We start from the raw sequence: 27,930 nt of genomic DNA on the forward strand, positions 1-27,930 counted from the left end.
CTCAATGTGTATTGCCATGTGATCATAAACAGGCAGGAGAAAAACACTTCCATGCACAATGATATATCAACATGGTGAGTAAAATATTATAAAGCTAAAGGACCATGCTTGTGGTATCAAACTCCTTTAGGCTGTGAGACAGCAACCATGCTGTTGCAAAGTTAGTTTAGAAAATCCAACCACCAGGGTAATACATAATGCAGTTGCACAGCACGCTACTGGAACTTCAAGACTCCTCACTGAATGTTCAGAGACTACAAAATAGTAACTGCATCCTGCAAATCATTACAGCAAAACAGGATAATTGCTATTCCATCTAAAAAGTGTTTTTACGGGGGGGGGGGGGGACAAAGCAGAAAAAAATGATGTTACATCTACTTGGGGATGCTGCTATTTATTTATCTCTCAGAAAGCATTCTGCCTATGCTTGTGGCATTACACAGAGTACTGTTGTTTAATGTACCCAACATCCTCAGAACATTAATTCTTGTTAATAAATCAAATAATTATTACAATGACTTGCTTATTCTCTGTCACCACCTCTAAGGCATGGAAGAAACTTCCAATCCACATCATGCTTTTAAATAACCTGCAACAATTCAATTCCACTCTAAAATATCACCTGACAACAAATAAACTATAAGATGTACCACACCTATATTTTGAAGTATAAAATACTAACTATGTCTGCTAGTCCACTATGGATACTATACAAGGGTATGTATTAATATATATTGTTTTTGATTTTACTCACAATATCTTGAAAACATGCATTTCCTTAACCTGATATGCTTTGTAAATAAAGTTTGCTGACCACTGGCTTTGAAATACTTTGCAAATAATGTCTGTTAACTATTTTTCTTTTGAATGGTCAAAAATGTGTTTCTAGGCTTATTTTGGAGCTTTTCTCCCTAGGCTTCCACTTAAAATTGGTATTTCAGTGTCTAGATGGAATTTGTCTGTAAACAAAAGCAAATAAATAAATAATCACAGGCACTGCACAAAAACAGTCAAGGACTAACTACGGTAACATAATATATCTAACTTAGGTTAACGAATGTGAAGTGATTGCACTGAAATATTAAAACAATTATTATCTAGGAGGACCTAAAATGACATATGAAATCAGTGGTAAACATTTAACAAAAGCTTGGGTAGTTCCTCTACAATAACAAGTGAGTCTTTCTTTGCAAATCCCTGTACAGTTGTAGCTTTCTTCACACCAGGCCTTTAGGCATTCAACAAAAAATCATACCTCCAAAATGTGCTACATTTACTTGCCTCGTGTTTTAAACATGTCATTTGCCTTAATATTTAAGAATTAGAATGAGTAGAAAAGAGAATTTCCTCATAGCTTGCAAAGACACACTATACTAAAATAACTATTTATTTACTGACTTTTTCCACTTTTGTCAAACTATTAGGTATACCCAAAATGAAACTCTTTTTTAAAGGAGGTATATACTTTTTCCTTTGTGAGTTGATAAAGTAATGTCAAGACATTCAGACTTCATGCTACTAATTCTGACTTAAAATATTCTGGTTATTTTGAATCCTTACAACCAGGTTTCATTTCAAAATATTAATTGCTCACCAATGCACCCTAACCTAATATAGCCAGCAGTTTAGGCATACACAGGGCCAGTAGAGAGCACAGATCTAAAAGGCATGATACATGGGCCATATTTATAATGATTACATGACACTGACTATTAGCTCCTGCATGCTTATATGGATACTACAATGAATGCAGGTCATGATGATATTTGTTAGTACATTTGGCTGGAATTCATTAAGATATTAAATATTACCATAACACCTGAGAAATCAGTAAATCTCCAAACTGTAGGATGGCACATAAAGGAACAGTTCTAACACTGCAGCCAACCCCGTTGATTGATAGTTCCCTTATACTGCACTCAGTATGTAAGTGTAATTTGTCAGGAAAAATATCAGCAATCATAAAATAAATATATATATATTTTCTTCAGGTTATTACTTCAGGTCTTTGCACAAGCATTACAGTCCACCAATGAAAGACTTCATTCTGTGCTTTCTGGATATTGCAGATGACACAAACCTTCATTCACAAACCTCTGTAACTATAGAAAAGTTATTCAAACATTCTTACCAAGACTTCTAAAATACAAAGATATCACAACTGCTTTCATGTTTGTTTGTTTTTTGTCACATGAAATGTAATCATTTTGATAAACAAGTTGCCATAAGTGCTGCATTTTAGACAGGAAAGCCTCAAATTTAAGTATTCACAGACCATAAAGCCTCTCTACAAGCAGTTTTCATTCTTGAGTAGTTCCTATTATACCATGTCCAACATTCTATCTGACAACATTCCTGTTATTATACCATCTCCAACATTCTATCTGAAAACAGAGTGCTAAGTGACACCTATCCAAACACTGCACAATATAATAGCTGTGTTTCTAGTTAATGATTGCAAAGATACATTTCAAAAATGTTAGGGAACTAATAGAAGAATATTTGCAAAAAATAATCTTAGCAACATTATGAAATACTTCATTACATGACATTCTTATTATAATGAATTCCAAAGAAGCATGTTTGGGAATGTTCCAAGATTATTTCACTATAATATGGTTAAAAGCCAAACTACTGACCCCAAATTAATTAGTCTTTATTTCAGTATGTGAAACGTTTCCATTTTACTCAGTCAACTGTCACAAGCAATATTTAACATTACAAAATATATTTCAGATTTTTTTTTTCAATAGTGCATTCCCCTTTGGAATATGCATTTTACATGTTTGTGTTTTGGCAACAATAGCAAGAACATAGTAACTGCTGAGTTAATCGGCATCACTGTGCATAAAAAATATGATACAAAAACTGAAGCCTACCTTATGGCAGGGCAGTATGATTAGACACGCACATCTGGCAGCAAAACTGGTAAAAACTTTCTTGTAGTATATTCAGTGAGATAAATTTAAATATTGCATGCTATATATCTGACAAAATCATTCTACACTGTCCATTCTAGTTACTGATACTAGCTGCAGATTAAACAATGAGCACTGAAAAATGTGCATATTGAAAATCATATCCATAATTCTCAGGAAAACTGGGAAATTACCCTTTTTACCCAACTTAACCTCAGGATCATCATGCTCTCCAAATTTACAAATTTGTTGCCTTTACAAAATGTTTCACACAGAGAAAAGAAAACAGAACAGTAGAGTGTCTTACTTTGCAGAACAATACCAAAACTTGTTTGCAATTAGCACATCTAGAAAATTCACTGCTTTTGCCTTGTTTCTTCAGTGTTTAGTCATCTTTCTTAATTTATTCTTGCCAACCTCTTAGCTGTTTCTTGCATTATTCTGTGTTCATGAAATGAAATGTTAAACTATTCATAAAAGGCAATGTCTCCATCAAAGGCAGATTATGACCTTCAGCTTTATGTAGGCCTTAATCCAACAGATTGTGCTCCAATGGAGATTGTGAGAGAATTCTTCATTTCTGTCTCACTCTACTTCTAGAGGTGCCATCAGGTTCAATATGAGATAGGTAATACATTTACTAGATAATCACTGCAAAATCTGTATGATCAGTATTATATAAAAAAGACAGTAAAAATCACCTGAATGTAAAAATCGGTAAGGTGATTAGAAACCAGTGTAAAGTGAGACATGTAAAGATTGTTGAACTCCACAGCTAGTGGAATTGAGTAGAAACTGATCAATTTGGTGTTTAATTTTAAGGGAAATTTCATCAAAACACCAAAAGACTACTTACAACTGGTCATGACCGAAACCATTTTTGTACCTTTCCAAAGAGGGGAATAATGTATTAAAGAAAGATCTGTGGTAATTTCATTAAGATCATAAATCCTTTTACTACATACATTAACAACACCAGTTTATATTTGTTTGACATCAGAATTAACTGATTGATAAAACTGGTAAAAAAAATGCCAAGCAGTCAGTTTAGGTTAATTTGAAGGACTCCTAAATTTTAACTTGATAACAAAGTGAGGAGTTTTGAAGTGAAAAGAGACTCTAGGGGAAAAAGATTCCTCATCTGTAGAACTCCAAGAGTTGCTACTTAATGTAGATTAAAACTACTTGTAATGTAAAATTAAGTTTAATAATTTATTTAAGAAATGAATGGTCATTTCTTAAATTATAAATGAATGGTCATTTATTTTTTGTGGGCAGTAGAAGCAATGCCAACACATATAAAGGCTAAGTGAAGAAAGTTTAATCTGACATGTCTATTATGCTTGAAATTTGCATTTTGAAAATTACAGGAAAACACTGACTTAGAAACATAGTATCAACTTGTGAATGATGCATGTTTGTGTACATATTATGTGTGTGTATATATATATATATATATATATATATATATATATACATATATATACATATATATATATATATATATATATATATATATACACACACACACACACACACACACACACACACATATATATATATATATATAGAGAGAGAGAGAGAGAGAGATGGGTGAGTGTGTTTGTGTATATTATGCACATATATAGGTACATATCTACCTATATACAATCTACATAGCTAAACATATATAGAGAAAGATAACTATGTTTTGCGTGTATTTGTATAGTGTTAATGGATTCAGGTGTTGAAATGTTTTGATTTCATATATTTGTTTATTTTTGTAGGGTACTTCTGAATTATTTGCCCTGCAGTAGTTCGTAATCCTAACACCAGGGACAGGTTGCTTCATTATCTGCTACACTGCTGCAACTGTCATTAAAACATTAAATAGTCATTTGGTTATTATGTTTATATATATATATATATATATATATATATATATATATATATATATATATATAATTCTTTTCAGCTACAAAACTTAAAAGCGCTGGCCAATGGATTTGATGAAATGGTTGAAAAAAAATAAACAGAGACATGAAATAAATAATAAGCGGAAATATCTTTGAAACAGTGACGGCAGTCCCGCAAAGCAGAACAGCATCTGATGACCATTCGTTAGGCACTCTGTTAATGGTCAAACTGGGAATAATCGTAGGGTGGTTTCCAAACTATAAACATGGAGTCCAAGCTGCTGCTATGTTAATTTATTCTTCCTTCAGTGGTACCTATGTTATACGATACGGAAAATTAAAATCCTGGATGTTCTTATCAATCATTTGCCGTCAGAAGTATGCAACAGACGGATGCTAGAAACAGCTAATCCTTAGTATAACAAGGAGGCACCATTTTTTGTATCAACATCTTTACTACTCCATTATTAACTTGAAATAAACATTATTTATACTCGCATGGAATACTGTATCTAACATTAACGCACAGCAGTGTATGTTGTTAGATGGAGAGCATGTACCTGCAACTTCATTCAGCAAATTATGTTCATCTACAAGAAAAAAAAAGGCATGGCAATATCGCATATGCAAGGTATTCCCCCATAAAGGTATAGACTTACCACAGCACTTGGTACTCCTGCTACCAGCGAGTAGAGTAATAAAGGCGGGATGGAGCTGCTCTCCTCAGGTCCGGGGTAAGGCTTGGTGTAGTAGGTGTCGAAGCAGAAAAATCCCTGGACATGCACACTGAAAGTGTCCGTGTATTCGAAGTAATACGCGAGCATCACAGTCCCTGCCATAATAACGAGCTGGAAATAAAGCATGATCGTGAGAGAAGGAAGATTCATTTAATAACTCATCCAAGGCACATCTGTCTTATTATTACACGCACGAAAGGCTTATTCCGTTTGTCTGCATTCACAGCTCATTTCAACAACTAGTCCTGGAAAAAAACACATTCTGCACATCTCACAACTCATTGTCGTCACCAGTTTGTAGCTGTTGTTAAACTGAACCTAAAACTTAATTAAAATGGTCGCCTGAACACCTTGCCAGAGAATTAACATCTCACGAAGAGCCAAGTATTCCTACTTTAAGAATTGCCTTCAATGGAAATGACTGACGTCCCTCTCCAGATCCAGAGGCAATCCATATGAAAAATCTCGTCTTAAACAGGCAAAGTTCATTCAACAATCTGCAAATATCTTTCCTGAAATGGTCACCAAGGAATTGTACTTTCCATCATGTTTGTATACAGGCGACTTTCTTTGTTTAATACAGTTGCCAGCGGTGAAACACTAGTGAGAAATAACAGTATTTCCCCGTGGGGGGAGTGGGGGAGGGGAGCTCCTTTGGCTATTACAACAGGGCATCGCATCTGCTGGATCCGTCCAAGGATTCCGTAAACTACAGTACAATACATGCATCACTTCCATAAATTATTTCTGTATTCCCCGTCCTGTAGACAGCTGAAGACTAAAATTACAACTGCTACAAGCAGAATGCAACACACTGCAAATTAAAATAGCAAACATGGAGCGTTTTTTTATTTTTATTTGCAGTACATATGTTTACCATTTAATACTCAAGTTGTACCTATTTCACATAATCTGCATGCAGGACCAATCTGGCTGGCCGCAGGTATTATAAGTCCGGGATATACAATTACACCAGATGCTGTGATGCCAGAAATAAAAAGGGTTGCAATGTCAGCAACAACAGCTGCAGCGCGAACAGGCATTGTGCTGAGTTTCTGGCAAAGCCATTAAAGCAAAAAGACTGCAAAATAAAAGGTGAAGTAAAGGGAAACATTTCAGAATTATTTTGAATTTCTCATGAAATGTTAGTAATGTACTTACATCGGAAAAAGAAACTACTATAGCAAGCACTACCTTCCATTACCAAAATGAGGAACACCAGCCCTCATAATGTGGAACATGTGAGTAAAATATGGAACACATACTAACGGGTTACTAAGAACTTCGTCTAGGAAACTCATAGGATGGCTAAAATATGCTGGTTTTACTTATAAAAATATAATTTAATGAATTAACATGATTCATTTTATTTACCACGGATATCAGTTAAACATTCCTAACACATAATGTGTATCACACTCTTTCAATGTGGAACATGAACTTTTAAGACCCCAAATGAAGTATGTTCCACGGATGAGGTGCACTTACGAAGTATGAGCACTATCTCGGAATTTTCATTCTTAACGAATTACCGACTAGGCATAATAAAAAGATAGAAACGCTTAAAGTTTGTTACAAAAACGTATTTGTTACACAATTTTTCACACTGCAAATGTATATGTTGCAGTACTCATGCTTCCACATTTTAACTAATGTTATCAGCCAACCTATTTTCCTACCAATTACTCCATACTTTATATTATTTAGTCAAAATACAAATAATTTCACAATTGTGTGTCAGTGTGTTACTACAACCCTCTCTGGAAAATCCTTAAAAGATGCATCCATGCTCAAATTATGTCTCATCTTATCAATAACAATCTACTTTCCAAGTCACAGCATGGCTTTCACCCCTACCACAGCACCTCCACCACCCTTTTATCCTTCACTGATACAATCAACTGTTATAGGAACAGTGCTCTTACAGTCCCTCTACTTTCCTTAACCTGTCAACGGCATTTTACATGGTCTCTCACTTCAAACTTCTAATTACTGTATCAGAATTTAACCTTAGCTGCTCCACTGTCATGTCAGCTGGTTCGAACCATATCTTACACGATGGAAACAAGCAGTACTATGGCAAAACAATATATCTCCTCCATTTCCTGTAAATTTGGGTGTCCCACAAGAATACATCCTTGGCCCACTTCTATTTATCCTCTTCGCCAACAGACCTTGTCCAATATGCAGATGACTCTGCCTTAATTTGTACAGCATTCTCTCTTCAACAATTATAGTTAATAACTCCAGAAGCTTTCTCAGAAGTGGAAAAATGGTTATCTGACTCACAACTCATTCTAAACCCAAACAAAATAACCAAAAGAATGCACAAAGGTGTAATCCAAGCTGAGACTGTTTTATTCAGCGCTTTCGTCAACCAACAAATTACTTTTGACCTCTTTAGAATGACACCACATATGAATACACTCTTTATATAGCCTAAATTGTTCATTTGCATATGAAACACCAGCTAATTAATCAATTAAAATAACTAACAAATTAAAGCACCATCACACACAAAATAAAACCTATTACGAAACTAGCAAACAATAAATGATAGTGGATAAAAAGCATTCCACTTGTGCAGCATTAAAATTGTATAGGTACATAAAAATGCTGACTGTTATTACATTAAACATGAAAATCAGACTTAAGCTTTAAATAACTTGCAAGGGATACAACTTCATTCAACCCTGGGGGACTTGTGGCATTGACCATAAGTTGCCACATTAATTCTTTAGTTTTTTTAGAGTTTTTAACCCTCCCCTAAACCTGCCTTTACAACTATATGAAATGATGTGCATAAATGACATTAGAACATTATGTAAAATCAAAAAAAGTTCCCAGGGGGAAGTACAACTTGACAGAAGAAGAATATAATCTGTTGTCCAGTATTTCCAACAACAGATTAATCAGTTATAAAACCTGATAAAGGAGGTGGGTTGGTGGTTATGGATCAACAGCGGTATGTGGACAGCATATTAAGTTTTTTGTTTGGGGATGGATATGAACATGTATCCCTTAATGAACTTAACATAGCTTATATGACTATTGATGTCACCCTATATGATCTTTTACTGAATGAGCAGATTTTAAAAACAGAATAAGATTTTTTGTTACAGAGTAGTCCTAGGATTCCAACAATATTCGGAATCCCTAAAATCCACAAAGATACCACCAACCCATCTCTGAGACCAACAGTAGATGCAAAGCCATCGAAAACTCTGACTATAGCCAAGTTTCATGATTTTCAACTAAAAACAGTCTTGATAAATTTCCACACATTATCAAAGATTCATGGGACTATTTGAGGAAGATTAAACAAGCTCTATATAGTGACAACATTATCTTAGTAACTATTGATGTAAAAGACCTCCTCAGTGTTATACCACACAAAGAAGGTATTGAACTTTTCTATGTCTTCCTTTGTGGGCACACTCACCACGTCCATTCTAGAATATTAACTTTTAGGACCCTGATGGAACTAGTCTTAGAAAACAATTACATCATTTTTGATGGACAATTGTTAAGACAGACATCAGGGGTTGCTATGGGGGCTGCGTGTGCCCCAGTGTTTGCAAACATTGTCCTGACACAATGGGAGTTGTCTATGGTTTTTCCATCTGAAGGATTCAAATTTTGTAAGTTCTATGGTAGATACCTGGATGACATCCTGATTTTTTGGGATAGTAATCAAGATCAGTTAAGAGAATTCTTTAATTTCCTTAACTCAAATACACCCTTTTTATATTTCACTATGGATACCAACTTGGACATTATTAATTACTTGGACATCCAGATTAGTAAGGAGAGGGAGTCCAAGAATTTTGCTTTGACTATATACAGGAAACCAACATACTTGAACACCCTTTTACATTTTGAAAGTGGACAACCCTGGCGCCAAAAAAGATCACTTATCTTAGACAAGGGGTACAGCTGGCCAGGATGGTTAGTGAATTAGATACATTTTATAAAGAAAGGGATGTTTTATTGGGTATGTTGTTGAGAAGAGGGTATCCTAAGGAATTTGTTGTGCCAATATTAGAAGAAGTTATAAATAAGAGAATATCTGGCCATTTTTACCCACTGTTGGGTCTAGGTACAAACAAGGAGGCACATGTGTCAGTGAGCAACAATATTACTCTAGGGTGTAATAGAAATAATAGTAACACATATAATAGTGTGTTGATCATGACATACAATCCCCAGTTCCCACACATTAGAGATATATTGATAAAAAAATTGGTTTATTTTAAAAATGATGAACAAGTGGGAAGTAAGACAGGGGACAAGCCTTTAGTGGTTTATAAAAAGGACACATGTATTAAGAATTTATTAGAATGGAAAAAAAGAGGGTGGGAGACACCAAAACAAAGGACTTATGAATAAGTGCGAACACTGTTCGCAATATAAGTACATCCTAGAAGCAAATAGTGTTAGTATCCCCCAATGTGGAACACTTAGATACCATCATAAATGTAATTGCGGGACCAAGGACATGCTGTATATTGCTTTGTGCCAGGAATGTCACAGATATTATATAAGGAAAAAAAAACCTTCAGGACACGTATATACCAACATGTATACAATATTAATAAAGGCAACATTAATAATGCCCTTGTAAAACATCTTAACAATTTTCCTGACCACAGTTTCAAATTTACACTACTCGAACATGTTGAAGTTAATGAGAGAGGTGGACCAAGTGAATTGTTTCTTGAGTACAAAGAATTAATGTGGCACATTAGGGTCAATGCCGCAAGTCCACCAGGGTTGAATGAAGTTGTATCCCTTGCAAGTTATTTAAAGCTTAAGTCTGATTTTCATGTTTAATGTAATAACAATTAGCATTTTTATGTACCTATACAATTTTAATGCTGTACAAGTGGAATGCTTTTTATGCACTATCATGTATTGTTTGTTAGTTTCATAAGATGTTTTATGTTGTGTGTGTTGGTGCTTTCATTGTTAGTTATTTTAATTGATTAATTAGCTGGTGTTTCATATGCAAATTAACAATTTAGGCTATATAAAGAGATTATTCATAAGTGGTGTCATTCTGAAGAAGTCAAAAGTAATTTGTTGATGAAAGCACTAAATAAAACAGTCTCAGCTTGGATTACACCTTTGTGCGTTCGTTTAGTTATTTGGTTTCTTTTTGAAAGTGTTTTGTGTTAAACCCAAACAAAACAAAACGTATGCGTTTCTTCCCAGGTAAGCCACCCCCCCCAACTTTCTCTATATCATCTGCTAACTTCACCATCATCTCTCCAGTACCTCATACCAAACTCTTAGGTGTTACTATTGACTGTTCACTCAAATTTGACCTTCATATAGCCCACACCATCAAAAAAGTTAATAAAATCTCGGTAGTCTTTATTGACACAACCAGTACCTAACAAACAGTACTAATGCTACCCTTGCAACTACTCATCTAATCTCAACTCTTCTGTATGCCTCACCTATTTTTACTAATCTAAAATAGGGTGATCTCACAAAATTAGAAAGCTGCTACAGTAAAATAGTCAAATTTGCTACGGATCTCAACTACAGAGAACACCATTGCTTAACACTCAAACACTTAAACTTGCTCGAACTACCAAACGTACTTAACTATAACCAACTTCTCACTCTTCACACTCTTTATTCACCAACCTGAAAAAATCCCCACTCTTCAGAATCCAGTACAACCTTATAATACCACGAGCACTCTTCGCACAAGTAATAAGACTCTGTCAACAATAACCAAAGTAACCACCATATCTGGCCAGCCACTCTATTCATTAAGTACAGCTAAGGTTTGATACACCTTACCCCCTGACTTAGGATCAATTACTGTTAAACATCACTATAAAAAATAACTTACATTTATTTATTTATTTCAGTTTGGTAACCAGGGAAGTCCACTGTGCCCAAGTGTGCCCATTTTCAGTGGAAGCCCAGGGAGAAAAGCTCCATAAAACAGTAAGGTTACAAAAGTAAGGAAGTTACAGAATAAAGTACAGTTTACAAAGATGTAGATTCAGTATCAGGCTTGATCAACAAAGATAATTTTGATATATATTAGATATAGATGGTTGTACTGTAGAGATTCATTTGAAATATACCTTCATTACAATTGAAGTGTAGAAACAGTATACATACAATCATTTAAAGTAAGGAAACACTTTACATGCATTCATTTAAGGTAAGAACCTGTTTACAATATTAACAAAGTTGAAATTGTTTATTGAGTAGCAATTGCAGAGAGCTTGAGTCAACTGAGGGAAATAGTTATTGGGATATTAGACAGATTAGGAACCTAGGAGAAAAACCTCCTCAGGGCATTTGTTAAATAGAATTACATAGGGTGAAAGCAGGTGCATTTCCATTTGGAGGACATGTGAGTTTTTAAGTTTTGTGAGTTAGATATTGTCCTAAGTGTGGATGGGAGAGAATTCCATTTCTTGCCTAGTGAGAATAAGTTGGCCAGCAGGTTGTTTAGGTTTGTGGATAGTAATTAGGTTTTGATGTTCAGATCTGAGAGGTCTATTAGGGGTGTAGGGGGGAAGGATGTCTGTTAGAGCTGGACATTTATTTGGGTGAAATACAAGTTTGTGTGCTGTGGTAAGTTGGAGGTAGTCTAGGTAATTAGGGAGTTCTAGCCAGTTCAGAGAATGAAGAGTATGGCAGTGATGGGTAGAATTTTTATATCTGGTGGCAAATTTATAGATCTTATTATAGCAGTTTTCTAATTTAGAGGTGATGGTAGAGGTCAGATTAGCTAGAAGAGGGGCTCCATATAACAGGGATGGGAGGAGGTAAGTAGTAGCCAAAGTATGTCTAGTAGAGTTGGAGAGAAAGAGATTGTTCCTCTAAAGCATACCTAACGTTTGGTGGGTTTTCTTAATATTTTGTTGAATATGGATATCATACTTGAGGTATTCATCAATAGTAATGCCAAGAAGTTTTGCGAAGGGGACCACTTCTATGGGACAGTTGGTTTGGCTAAGGACTTTAAATTAATTTTTGTCATAAGAGAAAGTCTTAGAGGGAGAAAATAGTAGAATTTTAGATTTATTTGCATTTAGTGAGAGGTGGTTTTGCTGCATCCAGTTTTCAGTAATTGAAAAAGCAGTTTGGGTTTTAGTCAGTAGTTCAGGGAGGTTTGAGGCAGATCAGACTAATGCAGAGTCATCTGCATATTGAATAATTTTGGCATCAGGAATAGCAGAGTGAAAGTTATTAATAAAGATGTTAAAAAGCATAGGTCCAAGGATGGACCCTTGAGGACGCCAGTTGGGGTAGGTAGAAAGGAGGAAGTGGTGTTCTTCCATTTGACTGCCTGAGATCTGTCCGTCAGGTAGCTAGAGAACCAGGATACAGTATTTGGTAAGAGATGTAGGTTTGAGAGATGATAGATAAGGTGTTTATGGGAAACAGTATCGAAAGCTTTAGAAAGGTCGAGAAGAACTGTGGAAACTAAGTGTCCTGAATCTCGGGCTTGGTTGACAGTTGCTAAGAAGGAGAGTAGATCGGTTATAGTGCTGTGGCCTGGGCAGAAGCCATGCTGGGTAAATGTAAGGAGTTGGTTTTGGGTTAGGAAAGGCATAAGTTGGAGGTGGATACATTTTTCTAAGATTTTGGAGATTGGTGAGAGGAGACCAATGGGACAGAAGTTTGAGATGTTGGTGTTTTTGCCTCCTTTGTGGAGAGGAAGAATGTAGGCTGAATGCCATAGTTTGGGTACATATGATTCCCTTATAGATCTGTTGATTCTGATGCTGATTGGGAGTGCTATACCATCAACTGCACATTTTAGGAAGGAGGAGGGAATATTATCAAGAGCATTGGAGCAAGGTTTAAGTTTGGCTAGGAGTCTTTTTATGAGATTGGTAGAGACCGGTTTAAGCATTCTTGCTCTACTCCAAACTTTGCAACTGTCCCTCAACATTTCACTCACTCACCTTTCTCACTTCATTCCTACTGCTACTGGGAGAGTTTTTTCTCAACTACCTACTGCTGCAAATGCCTTAGCATATTATTCCCTTCACCATGGAGATATAATGCAGAACGTTTTATATTCTCACTGTATATTATTGATTGTTATATTCCTAATGTTCCTTCAGCTCGCTCCCTTGGATATTTTTTACTTTTTTCTCACTCTATATAATTGATATTATATAATCCTGATGTACTTTGTGATTCTTGCAATTGCAAAGTTTTGTCTTATTTGTGGAGCCTCCTGAAAAAGGACCTGTGTCTAGTTGGGCGTTCCCGGTAAACAAATGTTAACTAAATAAATAAACATGTAATAACAAAGAATTCAAGAGGCAAATATCCTTGTAATCCCTGCCACTGTCATTTATCTGTGTATTACTCTAGAATGTAGACACATGTACATACAGACAGACACCCACACACACACACACACACACACACACACACACACACACACACACACACACACACACACACACATTCACTTACATTTGCTGTTCAAAATACCATTGGACTTGAAGTGGTATGGCTGGGGTTTTCATTGCTATGGTAAAGTTGTTCAGCTCTCTCTATGTGTTTCTAAGTGAATCTATTGCTATTAGAAACTAGTTGCTTATGAATGCCAAGACATAGATGCCAATATCCTTGATTTCTTAATGCATATAGTTTTAATCTACCAATTGTGGACCCAGTTCACTAGAAATTTATAGCTTTATGGCTATATTAATCAGTATTCCTCTACAGGTAGCCTGTGAACTCATGCATATTAGACTGTTAGTTCTGGTCTTAGATTGTGTCATAGTACTTAATAAACAAATATCAGTCACATGGAATTATCTGACCATTTATGGAACACTACAATAATATGACCTTTTGAGTTCTTGCATCAGATTCCAGTGCTGTCTTGATGTTCATCTTACTTATCATTGCTGCAGTAGCCTTAGCTATATGGATTATATCCTGCATAGACAATAACAACCAACCAGCTTCCAAAGCTTCAGGGCACCTTCCACATACCCAAACTGTCAGTCAGTTTGAGCTGAGCTGACTTAAAAAAATGAGTTTGGGTGCCAAGTCCTTCAGAGCCTTCCTGGCACTGAAGAGTATGCGCCTCTGAGGCTTTCAAGGATCAAAAGTTGGCTTGTGATGTTCCTTTTGGGTAGATAAGTTCCTTTGGGAAAATCCTTCCATTTAAAAAAAGTTTGTGTTTGGAATCTGTGTTTTAACAAACTGTCATGAGACTGTATTGTACTTTTAAAGAGAGTGCTTTTTCCTGTCAGTTTAAAAGTTATTTAAAGTAACTTAATTTTTTTTCTGTGAAGCAATTGTGTTTATTTTACTTTTCATGGATAGTAAAGTATTTAAAGTGCTTTTTATCATATTTTTATGTGAAAATTTTGACTTTTAAAGATTTTTAATTTTTACTGACTTTTGTTGATTCTTTTCCTCAGGAAAGAGACACCATTTGTTGACCAAGGAACAAACTGCCAGTCTCATGGTCAGTCCTTCTTCCAACCACATAAAGAAAAAGTTAAGTAAACAGCCTTTACCATCACAGCAGCCCAGCAATTTACCTCAGCTACAGGTGACTGACTCTGCTGTGGCCATTAGCTGTACCTTAGACAACTCATCTTTTAACAAGGATCCCACTGATATAGCACTTTTAGCCACTATGGACAGGGAGTTAGACACATCCTCTGTGGCTTTTGGGGTCTCCACAGTGGGCAAGGGAGAGCCACTCATGTTGTTCTCCGGGACAGGGGACATTAAAGGCTTCACTGTTTTGTCAGAATGTTGTGCTCATTCCTGGGGAAGCTACTGTTGCCATTAATAAAACTGTCAGTCCAAATTTTCCTGTCAAAATAGAACAGAAAACTAAACACATATCTACTCCTCCTCAAATTTACTTAGTAGTTTACTGGATCTGGTTGTTCATTTCTCAGAAAGAAGTATGAGCTGTTACAAAAGGAATTTCCAGAACCTTCCCCCATTCTTTCAATTCTGTCAGCATTGGAGGATGTGTATGTATTACTGCCTGCAATTTTCCTGATAGTTAGCCACCTGTCCCTAAAAAGGTAGACAGGAGATATAAAATCCCTCAGTCGTTTAAGTTTTTATACACTCTTCCCAAACCTGACCAAGCAGCTATAGCTTTAGTTGATCCCACTGCTACCAAGCATTTAGTTAATACCAATCCTACTCTTTCTGATAAGGATAGGAAAGTGATTCATAAGTATGGGAAAAAAGCTTTTGCTTCTGCAACTTTGATTTTTAGAAATTTGAATTGTTAGGTTGAAATGTTAAAGTCTGTTGTAATTATAAAAGTATGAGGAATGTTTTGTCTGCAGTTTCTTCTTGCGAGGAAAATTCTACTTTAAATAAATTTGCTTCCTCAGTCATACAGGTCATTCTCTGAACCTCCCAGATGATGTTAAAATGATGCTTTAAATTCTTTGGACAGAAATTTAGTTTTTGGTCCCCTCTGCTATGGAGATAGTCAAAAAGTGTGATGAAAGGTTTAAGACGATTCAGGGAATCACTGAGATTTTTCAGCCCTCCTTTTCCAAATTTTCAAAAGTACTGTCTATCCCCTCATCCAATTTTGGCAAAAAACAAAATAAACAGTCTCAACAAAATGTAGGTAATCAGATGTTTAAGAAGAAATGGAAGGGGGTTTCAGAAAAGAATTCTGAAACCTCCCAAAAACCAAGGACAGTCCAACAAGTTAGAATGACTATTTAAGGAGCCTTGTCCCCCCACCCCATCCTGGAAGCTCAATTTCACTTCCAGAATGTCTGAATCTTCACTTTGACAACAGATAGTTTCACACAAATGGAGCTTGCCTGGTAAACTAATTTGTCACTGGGCTAAGCCGTTACGTGGATAAGGCTAAAAGGCTGGAGGATGAGGGGTGGCTGTGAGGTCACAGGATGGGAATACTCTTTGGCACTGCAGTTTGTCTTGGTAGGAGGCTGTGGTGTCTAGTTCCAGGTATTTTGTGTTCATAGTGGCGAGTATCTGCATTATTTTAATTCCTTGGCAGGAGGTAAGTTGAAAGGTTTACCTTAGGGTGAGGCTATACTTGGATGGCAATTTTTTCAAGTAATTTAGTGCTTGGAAAGGACTATTTGCTTAGCGGCTAGTGGAAGGCAAATCCAAACAAGGTTATATAATTAGGAAAGTCTAAACTTCCTTCATAAAGACTATAAGCCTGCAGCACAAAGGTATGCCTTTATTTGTGGCTCTGGGTTTACTTCTTGGTTAATTGTCTGGATTAAGTTTTGCTGCATGCATTGTTAGTGCAGTTACAGTTGGTGTTGATCAGTAAAGTTTTGTTCGAGAGTCGAGATTTTTTTAAGGTACGAGCTCTATATACTATGGATATTAATAGTAGGTAAATAAAGGCATTTTTAAGGAAACAGGAGCAGTGGGACAGCTAGAGTAATGACACTGGTATCTGCTTATCTTGTATAGTGAGCAGCATGGCTTTAGCATGCATTTGGTTGTTGCAACAGATGAAGTGATGTGATGAGACCATTGCATGAGGTTGCTAGGTAACAGCAACACTAATAGCCTGTCTGTTGCTGTACAGTAAAGTTAACAAGCAAAGGGAGGCAGACCTGTAGTTACTTATTCATGATCCACTCGTACATAGGAGAGGATCACGTGTGGGGTGGGGAAATTCAGTTTTTAAAAGTAATAAAAAATGTCTGTCAGTAGAATGCTGCTAATGCTGACTATGATGATGCTGAAAGTGTGGATGGGGATGGTGATGCTGACCCAAAGGCCCACTCTGTAGAGAAACACTACCCCTGAAACTAGGACTAATTGTGATGTGAAACATTCTGACAGAGTAGAGCAACATTATTAATAGAAACAGCAGGGACAGCCCCTTGGGGAAAAATAGCATCTTCATTTATCACTAAACTATATGGAGCCATGGCTGGTGACCAGGTGCTAAAACTACTCAAAGCAGATGAAGATGATAAATGTGGAGCAACTGTACCTAACCTACAACCATCTGTATAATCTAACCCAGCCAAAAGAGATGATTCTATTCTTAGTTTCTCTTTGCTATCATTGTTTTCTGGTATTTTTTTTCCTTGGTTTTCTTCAGATTTTTTTCTCATATTCAGACAGGATTCCTGCCTTATGATTCTGAAAAGGAGGAAGCTACTGTTTCTCTGAAGATTCTTGTTTCTCTTACTGTTGCTGCTGGCTCTGAAATTTTACTGACACCACAATCTCATACTGAATATTATGACCAGCTGAAGAAGGAAAAAGTCATGCTGACCCAGCATTACTGCCTCTAGCACCTGAGTTACTTATAAAGCTTGTAGAGTTAGATGATGCATTTTGACGATGGTGTGTAGGCTGCATATGATGATGAAACCTAACAGGGAAAGTCAGCTTGCAGCCATCATTATTTTGCATTAAGATTCCAAAACCATAATCCCCTATTTCCAATGGTTGTGATTCTGCACTATAAAAATACCACTACTAAAGCTTTACAGAAGAGCACTATGGCAAAAATGCTTGGGAACAGACAGGCTTATCAAATGATGTATATTTAATATTCTGCAAGCAGATAAATATTTATTCAATTTGCTGGAGATCAGTTCATAGGTGTATTCTAGGCTAATGGCCCTAGAGCCTTTACATGCCTATCCTATAGGATTGCCCTGGCATCATGCCAACTGACCTTGGTTCATAGGTAGGTACTAGGCTATCAGCCCTAGGGCCTATACAAGCCTAGCCATAATGATTCCCTGGCTATTGCTTCCCACAAATATTTACTTTCCTGGACCCCTATCTAGCAGGGCTACTGATGGGATCCCTGGGGTGAATTTCCTATCTCCCATCCAATCGCCAAGGTTCCTCTTGAAGAGGGCCATTGAGGCGCTCTGCTAGACATGTATGGGCAGCCTATTCCAGAGTATGGGGAGTCTCTGGGTCAGGAACCTACCCCTCCAGCATGTTCTATTCATCGTGATGACAAGGTTAAGATCCCTGGAGCATGTGGCTCGGAGTGACTGGGATTTCTTTAAGTGTAGCATGTCCAACAACTCTGGGTTTGACATGGCCTTGTAAGTTAGGCAGAGATCACCTCTGAGTAGGCGACAGAGTATAGCTGGAGTTTTTTAGATGGTCAGCATAAGGCATCTGCTTTAGGCCTGTGATTCTTTTTGTGAGGTATTTCTGCAGCCTTTCTAGTTGCTGCAGATGTCTTGTGAGGTACATACCAAATGGGGCATTGTATTCTATAATGGGTCTAATGATGGATGAGTACAGAGGGACAATGACCTTCTTTTTTCTGGATGGAAAGCCCTTAGTGATGAGGTGTGCCATGTAGAAGGATTTTCTAACTGTTGTGGCTATGTGGTTATCAAAGGTAAGACCTCTGTCCACCTGTGTCTCTAGGTCTCTTATCACACTTTTGGTGTTTAGTGTACTGCCACCTATGTGGTAGTTCACAGGTACGTGGTTTTTCCCAAAGGTGACTATACATTTTTTGGCATTTAGCTTGAGCCCATGGCTCTGGCACCAGGCATCTGTTTTGGTAAGGACCTTCTGTAGTATATCCACATCATTTGTGGATTCAATAATGGCTCCCAGCTTGCAGTCATCTCCAAACTTTGTAAACCACAGTCTCTTAGTGTTGCTCTGTACTTCAGAGAAGTAGATGCCAAACAAGAGTGGTCCCAGGACAGAACCCTGCAGTACACCACTTGTCACTTGTCTGGGGCTGGATTTGGAGTCGGCTACTTTTACAGTGTGTGTTCTATCAGTAAGGCAGTTTGCAACCCATCGAGTGACATAGGGGATTAATGCCCAGTTTAGTAAGTTTATCGATGATTCCAAAGTGGGGGATAGTGTCGAAAGCCTTGGTGAGGTCCAAGTAGGCTGTGTGAACCACCTTACCCTCGTCCCACATCTCTGGTGACTGATTCAAAGAATTCAATCAGGTTCAGGAGACAAGATCGGCCCTTCATGAGCCCAAACTGGGTGGGATCCAGTGTTTGAAGGTTGCCAATGTCTTTGTTTATAAGTTCCATGATAATACGTTCCATGGCCTTGCAGATCAGGCTCGTCAGACTGATGGGACAGTAGTTCCTGGGATCCAAAGTGGATCCCCCCTTGTGGAGTGGGATGACTGTAGTTGTGCGCCACTCTGTGGGCACAAAGCCTGAGGTGAGGCTATGATTAAACATGACACATTGGTGAGGTGCCAGTTCATTTTGTAATTCATGCAGTACACAGCCCGGGATGTTGTCTGGTCCCATGGATGCTGTATTCTTGGCTTTGGAGAGTGCGTTTTTACTTGAGTGGCTGTGATTACCGGAATTTGGCATTCTTTTGGTATTGAGATGGGTCCTTTAGTGGGTGAAAGGGGGGTGAGGTTTGCACTGAATCTATCTGCCAGGATATTGGCAATATCCTTGGGATCTGTATATCTAATGCCATTCTGCTGTAGCTCAGAGCAGATCTGAGTGTTGCCATTTAGATTCCTGACATAGCTACAGAATGCCTTGTGGTTGTCTTTGGAATCTTTGGCAATTTTGTTTTCGTAACTAGCTTTGGAAGATTTTATGAGGGATTTCAGCTTTCTACTGAGGCTGGTGAGGGAGTTTTTTGAATCCTGGGTTCTTCCTCTTTTCTGCAACAGTTTCTTCCTTCTGTTGTACAGCTTGTTTATGGCAGGGGATCACCAGATTGGCTTCCTTTTTTTAGAGGACAGTGTCTTGATTTTATTTGGGATGGCTCGGTCCATGCATGAGTGAATGTGCTCGTACAGCACCTTAGTGTAGGATTCAGCAGTTGTACTTCCAGTTCCCATCGGCATGGATGTCATGAAGTTTGTTACTTCTGACTTGAGAAGCATGAAGTTGGCTTTGGAGAAGTTATTTATGGAGGTTTTCTTAAAGGGGGGTGGGGATGGAATGTGGATGTCAACGATGATTAGCTTATGGTCTGATCTGACCAACAAGAGGGTGACCACTGGTGTGGAGCATTGATCTCCCATGTTGGTAATAACCAGGTCTAGAATATTGGTACCCCTGGTGGGACTATGAATTAGTTGCTTTAGGGCGGTTGGAATTTATGATATCCAAGAACCGTTGAGCAAGGGTGTTGGTACATGAGTATTTTTCCCAGTTAATGGCAGGATAATTGAAATCACCCAGTATTAGGGTGTTTGGTTGTATCTTAATATTTTCCAGTATGTTTAGAAAGGTGTAGTGAGAATCTTGGGGCATGGTGGGGGGTCTGTAGCAAGCTACAGTTTGTATTGCAGTCTTACCTAGTGTTAGATGCACCTGGAGAATTTCAGATGCATTGTGTTGGGCAATTAGCCTGGAGGTGTGAATATCCTTGGTGAATATGGGCACTCCACCACCTTTAGTGTTTCGGTTCTGGTTTGGTGGCCAAAACGTGTGGTATGAATTGTAGCCTGGTATTGCAGGGGTGCTCTCTGGAGCTTTAAACCAGGTCTCAGTTACTGCACAGATATCGATGTTCTTCATTTTTAGGAGAGCCTCGAGAGAGTGCATCTTGAGGTTTAGACTTCTAGTATTGAGTAACATTACCTTCAGATTTTGCTTGCCTGTACCCATTACGGTGGTAGTTTTGTCCTTTGAACCTTGTCTAAAAAAGGCACTATAGGGGTGGCAAAAGCCTTAGCCAGTAACCTGAATCCCAGGGGCGACAGGTGCAAACCATCTCTTGCAAAGCATCATGGTTTGTCGATCATGTCGTCCCAGGCAGACAGATACTGGATCCCCTTTGAATGACAGCAGAAACTTAGCCAATTATTGAAGTCAATCATTTTGTCTTTATACTGCAGGATGCTACTCAGGGCTAGGGTCATACCTGCCTGGGCTACATGATCCGACAGCTCTTCCATGTCTCTTTTCATGTAGTCCATGGAGGTACGTCTCAAGTCATTCACTCCAGCATGGACAATGACAGAGTCATATTTGTACCTGTTGTGGAGTGACTTGAGTGCATGCGTTATGTGGTGGATCCTGGCACCCAGCAGGCAACTAACTGTAATTTTCTCCTTGTTCAGCCTGGTGAGTGGAACATCAGTGTGCCTGACTATAGAGTCACCTATGACTAAAGTGTTGGGTATGTTGTCTTGCTTTAGGGGCTGCTGTTGGGTGGCACACTGGTGTTGTGAGCTATGTGACACTTTGGTTGTGTTTGGGGGTGGTGTTTGCATTTCAGCTTTGGAGATCCTTGTTGCTTGGGCAGGTTAATGTTAAGACCCTCCACATATGTGGGTTTTGTGTTGCTATGTGTAGGTTTGAAGGACTATGTGTTGTTTGAGGTTTTGTGTGGGTGTTAACCTTCTCCTCTTGACTGTCTAGCACAATCTTGGCTGGAGAGACCTTTGCTTCCAGTTTGGCTATGTAAGTGCATCTCTTGCAGGTTGTAGTGTTTGGTGGTAGGAGAAGAGGGTTGTCTGTGTACATGAAGCAATTGCTGCATTGCCCCAGTATACCCAGATTCACCAGGTGAACAAGAGAAATCACCGGAAGCTGACCCTTGTACATGCCTGGTTAGGTACTTTCTTTGTGTAGTACAAGAGCTGTTTTCCCTTACTTTTTGTCAAGGTACTTACAATTGTAGGCTGTTTAGTGCCTATGACTATTTTCTCCTTATTACCAAGAAGAGATGAGTGCTTGTAACAAATTAAGGCTTCCTAGTGCTTTTTAGTGAGCTTTAGAGCAAGTGCTAGCCACAGGTATACAGATTTTAGTGCTACTGCTGATAAACTAGCTAGTTCTAAGGGAAACTTTGAAGAGCAGACTTTCTAGCACCTGAAATAGTTTAACGTTAGCATATTTATGCCAGAAAGTTGAAAGGGACAGAAATTAGTCCAAAATGGCCAATAAAATTGCAATTTTAGAGCTGAAAACCAGGCCTTTACTGTTATGTAAGCAGTACAATGCCCCCGCTCTCACTGGTAAGCAGTAGGACCTCCCTCTACCACAGCAAGGTCTGAATAGCTCTGAACACTGAAACTAAAGTCCTGAAACCAGCAAAGCCTGGAAACCGGACTATTCTAGTAAGAAAAGGTGGGAAATTAGCAAACAAGATAGAATTTTTTGGGGGGTAAAATCAGGCTAAACAATGCAGTTATACAGTAAATAAGCACAGAAAGGCTAATGCACTTGAGTGTATAGCCCAGAATAATAAACTCAATTAAAACTTTGCAAAATTGGTCATTTTAGTCTCACATTTATTTTTTCTGTTTGTGCTTCTTCTTAGAATTATATAATACTCCTGTTTTTGTTCCTCATGCAAGTATCAGCTACAAATTAAAATTACTCCAGCTTAATAAAAAGGAAGATAAACATCTTGTTTTTTCTCTTGAGACTTCACCCTGACTCATCTATATCCATGACAATAAAAAGACAAAATAATCCGGTGAAGCCTTCATGCTTGCCACAGAATACCATAATGTAAAATAATTATAAATATGATTAAAATATACTTCAAATTATCTAGAAACAATATGTGTATATATATATATATATATATATATATATATATATATATATATATATATATATATATATATATATATATATATATATATATATATATATATATATATATATATGTGTGTGTGTGTGTGTGTGTGTGTGTGTGTGTGGTTTACTATCACGTTAGCGAATGGCAGGTGGTCAAGAGTGAGACTGTCAAAGTGTTTTCCAGTACGCAGTTTTGCAAATGCAAATACATCGACTACACAACATGAAAGGGGTAGTGTAGTCTGAGTATTTTTGTTCGAACTTTTGAGAGGAGATTGTGGTTCAGGGAGGAAAAGGGAATTAACCCATTTCCTTACTGTAGTGCGATCTTTAAGTTAGTAAATATAATTTGCAGGGGATGTGGGATGCAGCCCCCCACAAGGGGGAGTGCAGGGGGACTTGCCCCTCTGAAAAATAGTAAAATTCATGTGCTGTTGACTGTAGAGTGTCACAGTACTTTATGCTATATAGCATGTGTGACTGACACCACCTCCTGCAATGCTGAATACATCAAACTATAGGTGTCAATGTAACATATATGTATATATTTTCTCTTATATATGCATATATTTTCTCTTTAATGTCTTCCCTTTTTGGGTTTGCTGGTGGAAAGCTTAAGTCTGAAGCAGACTGACAAGTACTCTTTAAAATTAAATGTTGGCCATAAACTGGAAATATCTTTAAATATAAAATATATTGGCTGTTTGATGAAGTAATGTCACATGGTATTGTCTTTAAGGTTCATTACTTCACAGATACAGGGTCTACATACACACACACACACACACACACACACACACACACACACACACACACACACACACACACACACACACACACACACATATACAGTAGTTTTAATTGTCTTGTTACTCCTCTCCTCCTCTCACTGCCCCACATAGGAATGTCATCTCAATAAAAATGTTTTTTGCAATCAGGAGACGTATTAAAAAGCTAAAACACACTCCAGTAATTCAGAAGAGTAATTAACAATTCTTTTATTTCTTAAAAAAGAAATAAAATTGCTCTGTGTTTTTTGCTTGAGGGAGGATACCTTACCAGTATCAGTAACTTGCCTTTGGTGTCGCATCATGGACACCAGTCAGCAAAATTTATATCAACATCACTGAACTGAAAAGCAGACAGAGTTACTGTACAGGGAAGATGGAGCAAGTCTTGGAGGTTTGAAATGGTGTATATTTTTTGTGCTGGTGTATTGGTAGGCTGCTTTGATTTCCCATTAAATACAATAGTCCTCCTTGCATGTTTACACTTTTGATAGTTATTTGGTTACAGAATGGCATTGCTGCAATGTTACTTTGCCAGTTGGATTTCTCTTCATTAGCTCTACTTTATTCTTTAGTGAACCACCAGATATCTGGTTTGTGGGTTGGAGTTGCTTATTTTAGCGTTACAGGACTCTGAGCCTGAAGCATTTTTTCCATGCATAAATAAAACTAACACCCATTACTATCATCACACTAGATTGGCTCTTTTTCCAGTAATGGTTATTTAATATTTAGTTTTCCTCAATATAAGTAAACCATTCTGTGGTGACTGTTGATGCCATTCGTCCTCCAGATAGCTGGGCAAAAGGTTAACTGTCCATAGTTGGAAAGGTGGCCTAATGGTTAAGGTGTTTGCCTTACAAATACAAGGTGTAGGGTTTGAGTCTCACAAGGGATAATTAGCTAGGCTCACAAGGGCAGTTAGCCTAGTGCTAATCTATGAGCTCTATGTTTTGTTATATATAATTATTTAAGCATTTCTTGTTAACCCTATCTCTCCCTTACCCTTTTAATAGAAGAAAATAAGTAAAAGTGCACAATCTAATTTGTGACTATTTCTTGCTATTCTCTCTTTTTTTGGAAGAAGAAATTGGTATGTACAATTTTTTTGTTTTACTGTGAGTATTTCTGGCTATTTCCCTCCTTTTGAATTTATGTCTGTTTGTTATCTCATTCAAGCCTACAAATTTTTTTGTTTACTTCCAGTTAAAACCTATAATTCCTTATGGCTTCCCGTCATCTTGTGCGGCTGGCTTCCTTAAAATAAGGATCTTGCCAATTAATAATACTCAGCATTAGAAAGGGTTAGGGTGTATGTAATAAAAACAATCTGACAGCTATTCTGGGATGTCTTGCAGTGGACAGACAAAGCACTGTTCATCACTTTTTATTCATATTTTCATAACTGGGAGACCTATGTGTTGTTGACAGGCATATTGTGAAACATCATGGCGGCAGCCAGGAAAATACATTTCAATGTGTACCTTTTTACTGTAATGGAGGTTTTGCTATTTATTTACTAGTAATTATGAAGATATTTAGCATTTCTGCATATGCTTAAAATTTCCAAAATCAAGTGACTTGCAAACCGTTGTGTGACATCAGGAAAAACCGTAGATGATTAAGATGGCTATTATAGATATTTGTTCTTTAAATTGCAACTCTTGAATAATAGCATTTATATTGCTAATTACATAATGAAGCATATGTTTCCTGTTTTTGTAAATCTCAACAGGTAAGCACTGAGAGAAAAAAAATATTGCTGCCATGTCTGAGTAACAGTGTTCTGAGAATATAGGTCTAGGTTGTACAGTTTCCAAGATACAACAATGTGTTTTCGAAAATTTAGAGAAAATTATCACACTGAGTTGGTATGTATTATAATATAGTATTCACGACTGTGAATGCACTATTTATTATCATGGTTGATAACATTATTTGCTGATACATTGCTGTTTTTACTATGCTGATAGCTTCTACTGTTCACAAAATAGTTACATTTGTTTTCCTGTATTTTTAAGTTGATTTTCCAGAAAATGCTCTGTAATGTGAGGATGTATGTAGGGTGCTAGAGATGTAACATTCCAAAGCACAGACATCTTAATGTGGTACGTGGAAACTATTAGTCTGGATACTCAGGAGAGAGAATGAAAGAGAAAGAGTGAGAACAAGAGTTTATTCTGCATATGAATATATGTCAAGATAGGTCTACATGTACTGTAAGAGTCTATCCACCTACAACCCCTTTTCCCATTTTTGCACATGGGGTTGGGGATTTCACTTCAACAGTGCCAAACATCTAGAGCCAAGGTTTACATTGCCAGGTGGCAAGCCCTGCCGCGGTAGTTTTTCCACACCACACACTCATATGCACACTTACGCGTATGGCCAGTTTAGAGGATCCACTCCACCTACTGCATGTGTTTGGAATGTGGGAGGAAACTGGAGTACCCAGAGGAAACCCAAGTGAACACACGCAAGACATATAGTCTCTGCACAAAAGGCACCCCAGCCTAGAACTGAACCAGGGAACCAACCTCTTGCTGAGAGGCACCAACACTATCTGCTGTGCCACTGTGTTAAAAAATATGTGGTTTCTAGCAAATTGTTGAAGACTGCATTCACTAAATAAGGGCAGACATTTGAGCTTGATGTATGAGAATTGTGATGCTTTTGATTTCAATTTAACTGTAGTGTGGTTTTTATTACTGGTGGAAAGAATTCGATTTTTTTCAAAAAAAATCCTGTTTTGTGTTCATTAGTATTTCTGTAGACGTTTGAAGATCTATATGCAGTTTTCCCTCTGGAGCCTGCAGCAAATGCACCTATCCATTTACTTCCTGTCAAAGTTTACTATTAGTAATTCACTGAAACTCAGAAGAGCCTTCTTATTACAATGAATATCCCAGCACCCTTATTACTTTTGTTCTGATCAGGAATATAGTGCAGAGTAAGGAAAATTCAGGACAGAATGGTTAGACAGTGTATTTCAAATGTCATGATCTTGGCTCAGTTTTTGATCAATCTCTCATAAAAATCTGTTTTGACAGAAATAGAATATGATTACAGTAAGCAAACTATGCCAATGCTTGTAATTTATAAAATACATTTTAGTGCAAATGCTATTATTCTCTCACTGTTCTAACTTGAATATTACCAGTATTTTAAAAAGTGTCATTTATCTACAGCCTTCATCGATGATTGTTTTTGGTTACTGTGGGAGGAGCTTGAGACCTGTGGATTCAAGCTATTTTTGTATAATGTCCATCATGCAATGTTGTTCTTTCTTTTTAACAAAGCAGCAATTCATCAAGCTGTTAAACTGTCATATGGATTACATATCAATAAAAAAGGGATGCAGTATATCTGTTGACAATAGTCTTAAATATGTTCTTCAAGGTTTTATACAGGCATGCTTTGTATTATATACTGCAGACGTTTTCTTCCTTAACATCAGATTATATTACAGAGTGGTTGTAAACCCCCTGTAGGATTTACATGTAATGCCGCTTGTTTTTTTTTTTCTTTTTTTTTTTTAGGATGTCTGTAAGTTAATGATTACAATGAAAACTGTGTAGAATAATTTAAAAGCTTGGTCATAAATAATCCAAAAATGACTAGAAGTTGAGTTTCTACCAAGTGGAAGCCAATTCACACTGTCGAATGTAAAGAAAAATGATTTGCAGATTTCAGTTTTCCTCCAGGTAAAATTACAAAAAACTACTTTCGGTGTGATTCTAGATTTAATAGTAGTATGCCTTTCTGTGCAGAAGTGATAGTTTCATTCTTTCTATATGTTGATTCAGAAAAAATATGTTTTTCATTAAAACTGAAGATACAGCTATTCCTTTGTCTTTGAAATTAAAATCAGTTAAGGAGATGTGAGTCGTAAGACAACATTACTGTTGATTTTATATTTACCTGAAGCAAATTTTTTCTGTTCAGTCATCATTTTACTTAAATTAAAGGGACTCTTTTATCCAAAGGTCTGTGCCTCTGGCTTATATTTAAAGAAGTGCTGCATGAAAGTGAATTTTGACTTAAATTCCTGTGTGAAATGCTAAGGTGGTTAC

At 37.2% G+C, this 27,930-nt stretch overlaps 1 protein-coding gene across 2 annotated transcripts in view; it reads right to left on the reverse strand.

Moving 5' to 3' along the window:
- Window positions 1–27,930, reverse strand: part of PLPPR5 (phospholipid phosphatase related 5) — a 3,295,121-nt gene that overhangs the window by 1,979,212 nt on the left and 1,287,979 nt on the right. The window contains exon 3 of one of the 2 annotated variants that reach the window (XM_044085711.1): window positions 5,473–5,661. In XM_044085711.1, coding sequence (XP_043941646.1) covers window positions 5,473–5,661 — 189 coding nt within the window. Of the gene's footprint in view, window positions 1–5,472; window positions 6,554–27,930 lie in introns of those variants that run through there. The other variant, XM_044085712.1, reaches the window with a different exon arrangement.

The sequence above is a fragment of the Protopterus annectens genome, chromosome 10.part0 (genome assembly GCF_019279795.1).
Source record: "Protopterus annectens isolate FY-2018-M chromosome 10.part0, PAN1.0, whole genome shotgun sequence".
Lineage (NCBI taxonomy): Eukaryota > Metazoa > Chordata > Ceratodontiformes > Protopteridae > Protopterus > Protopterus annectens.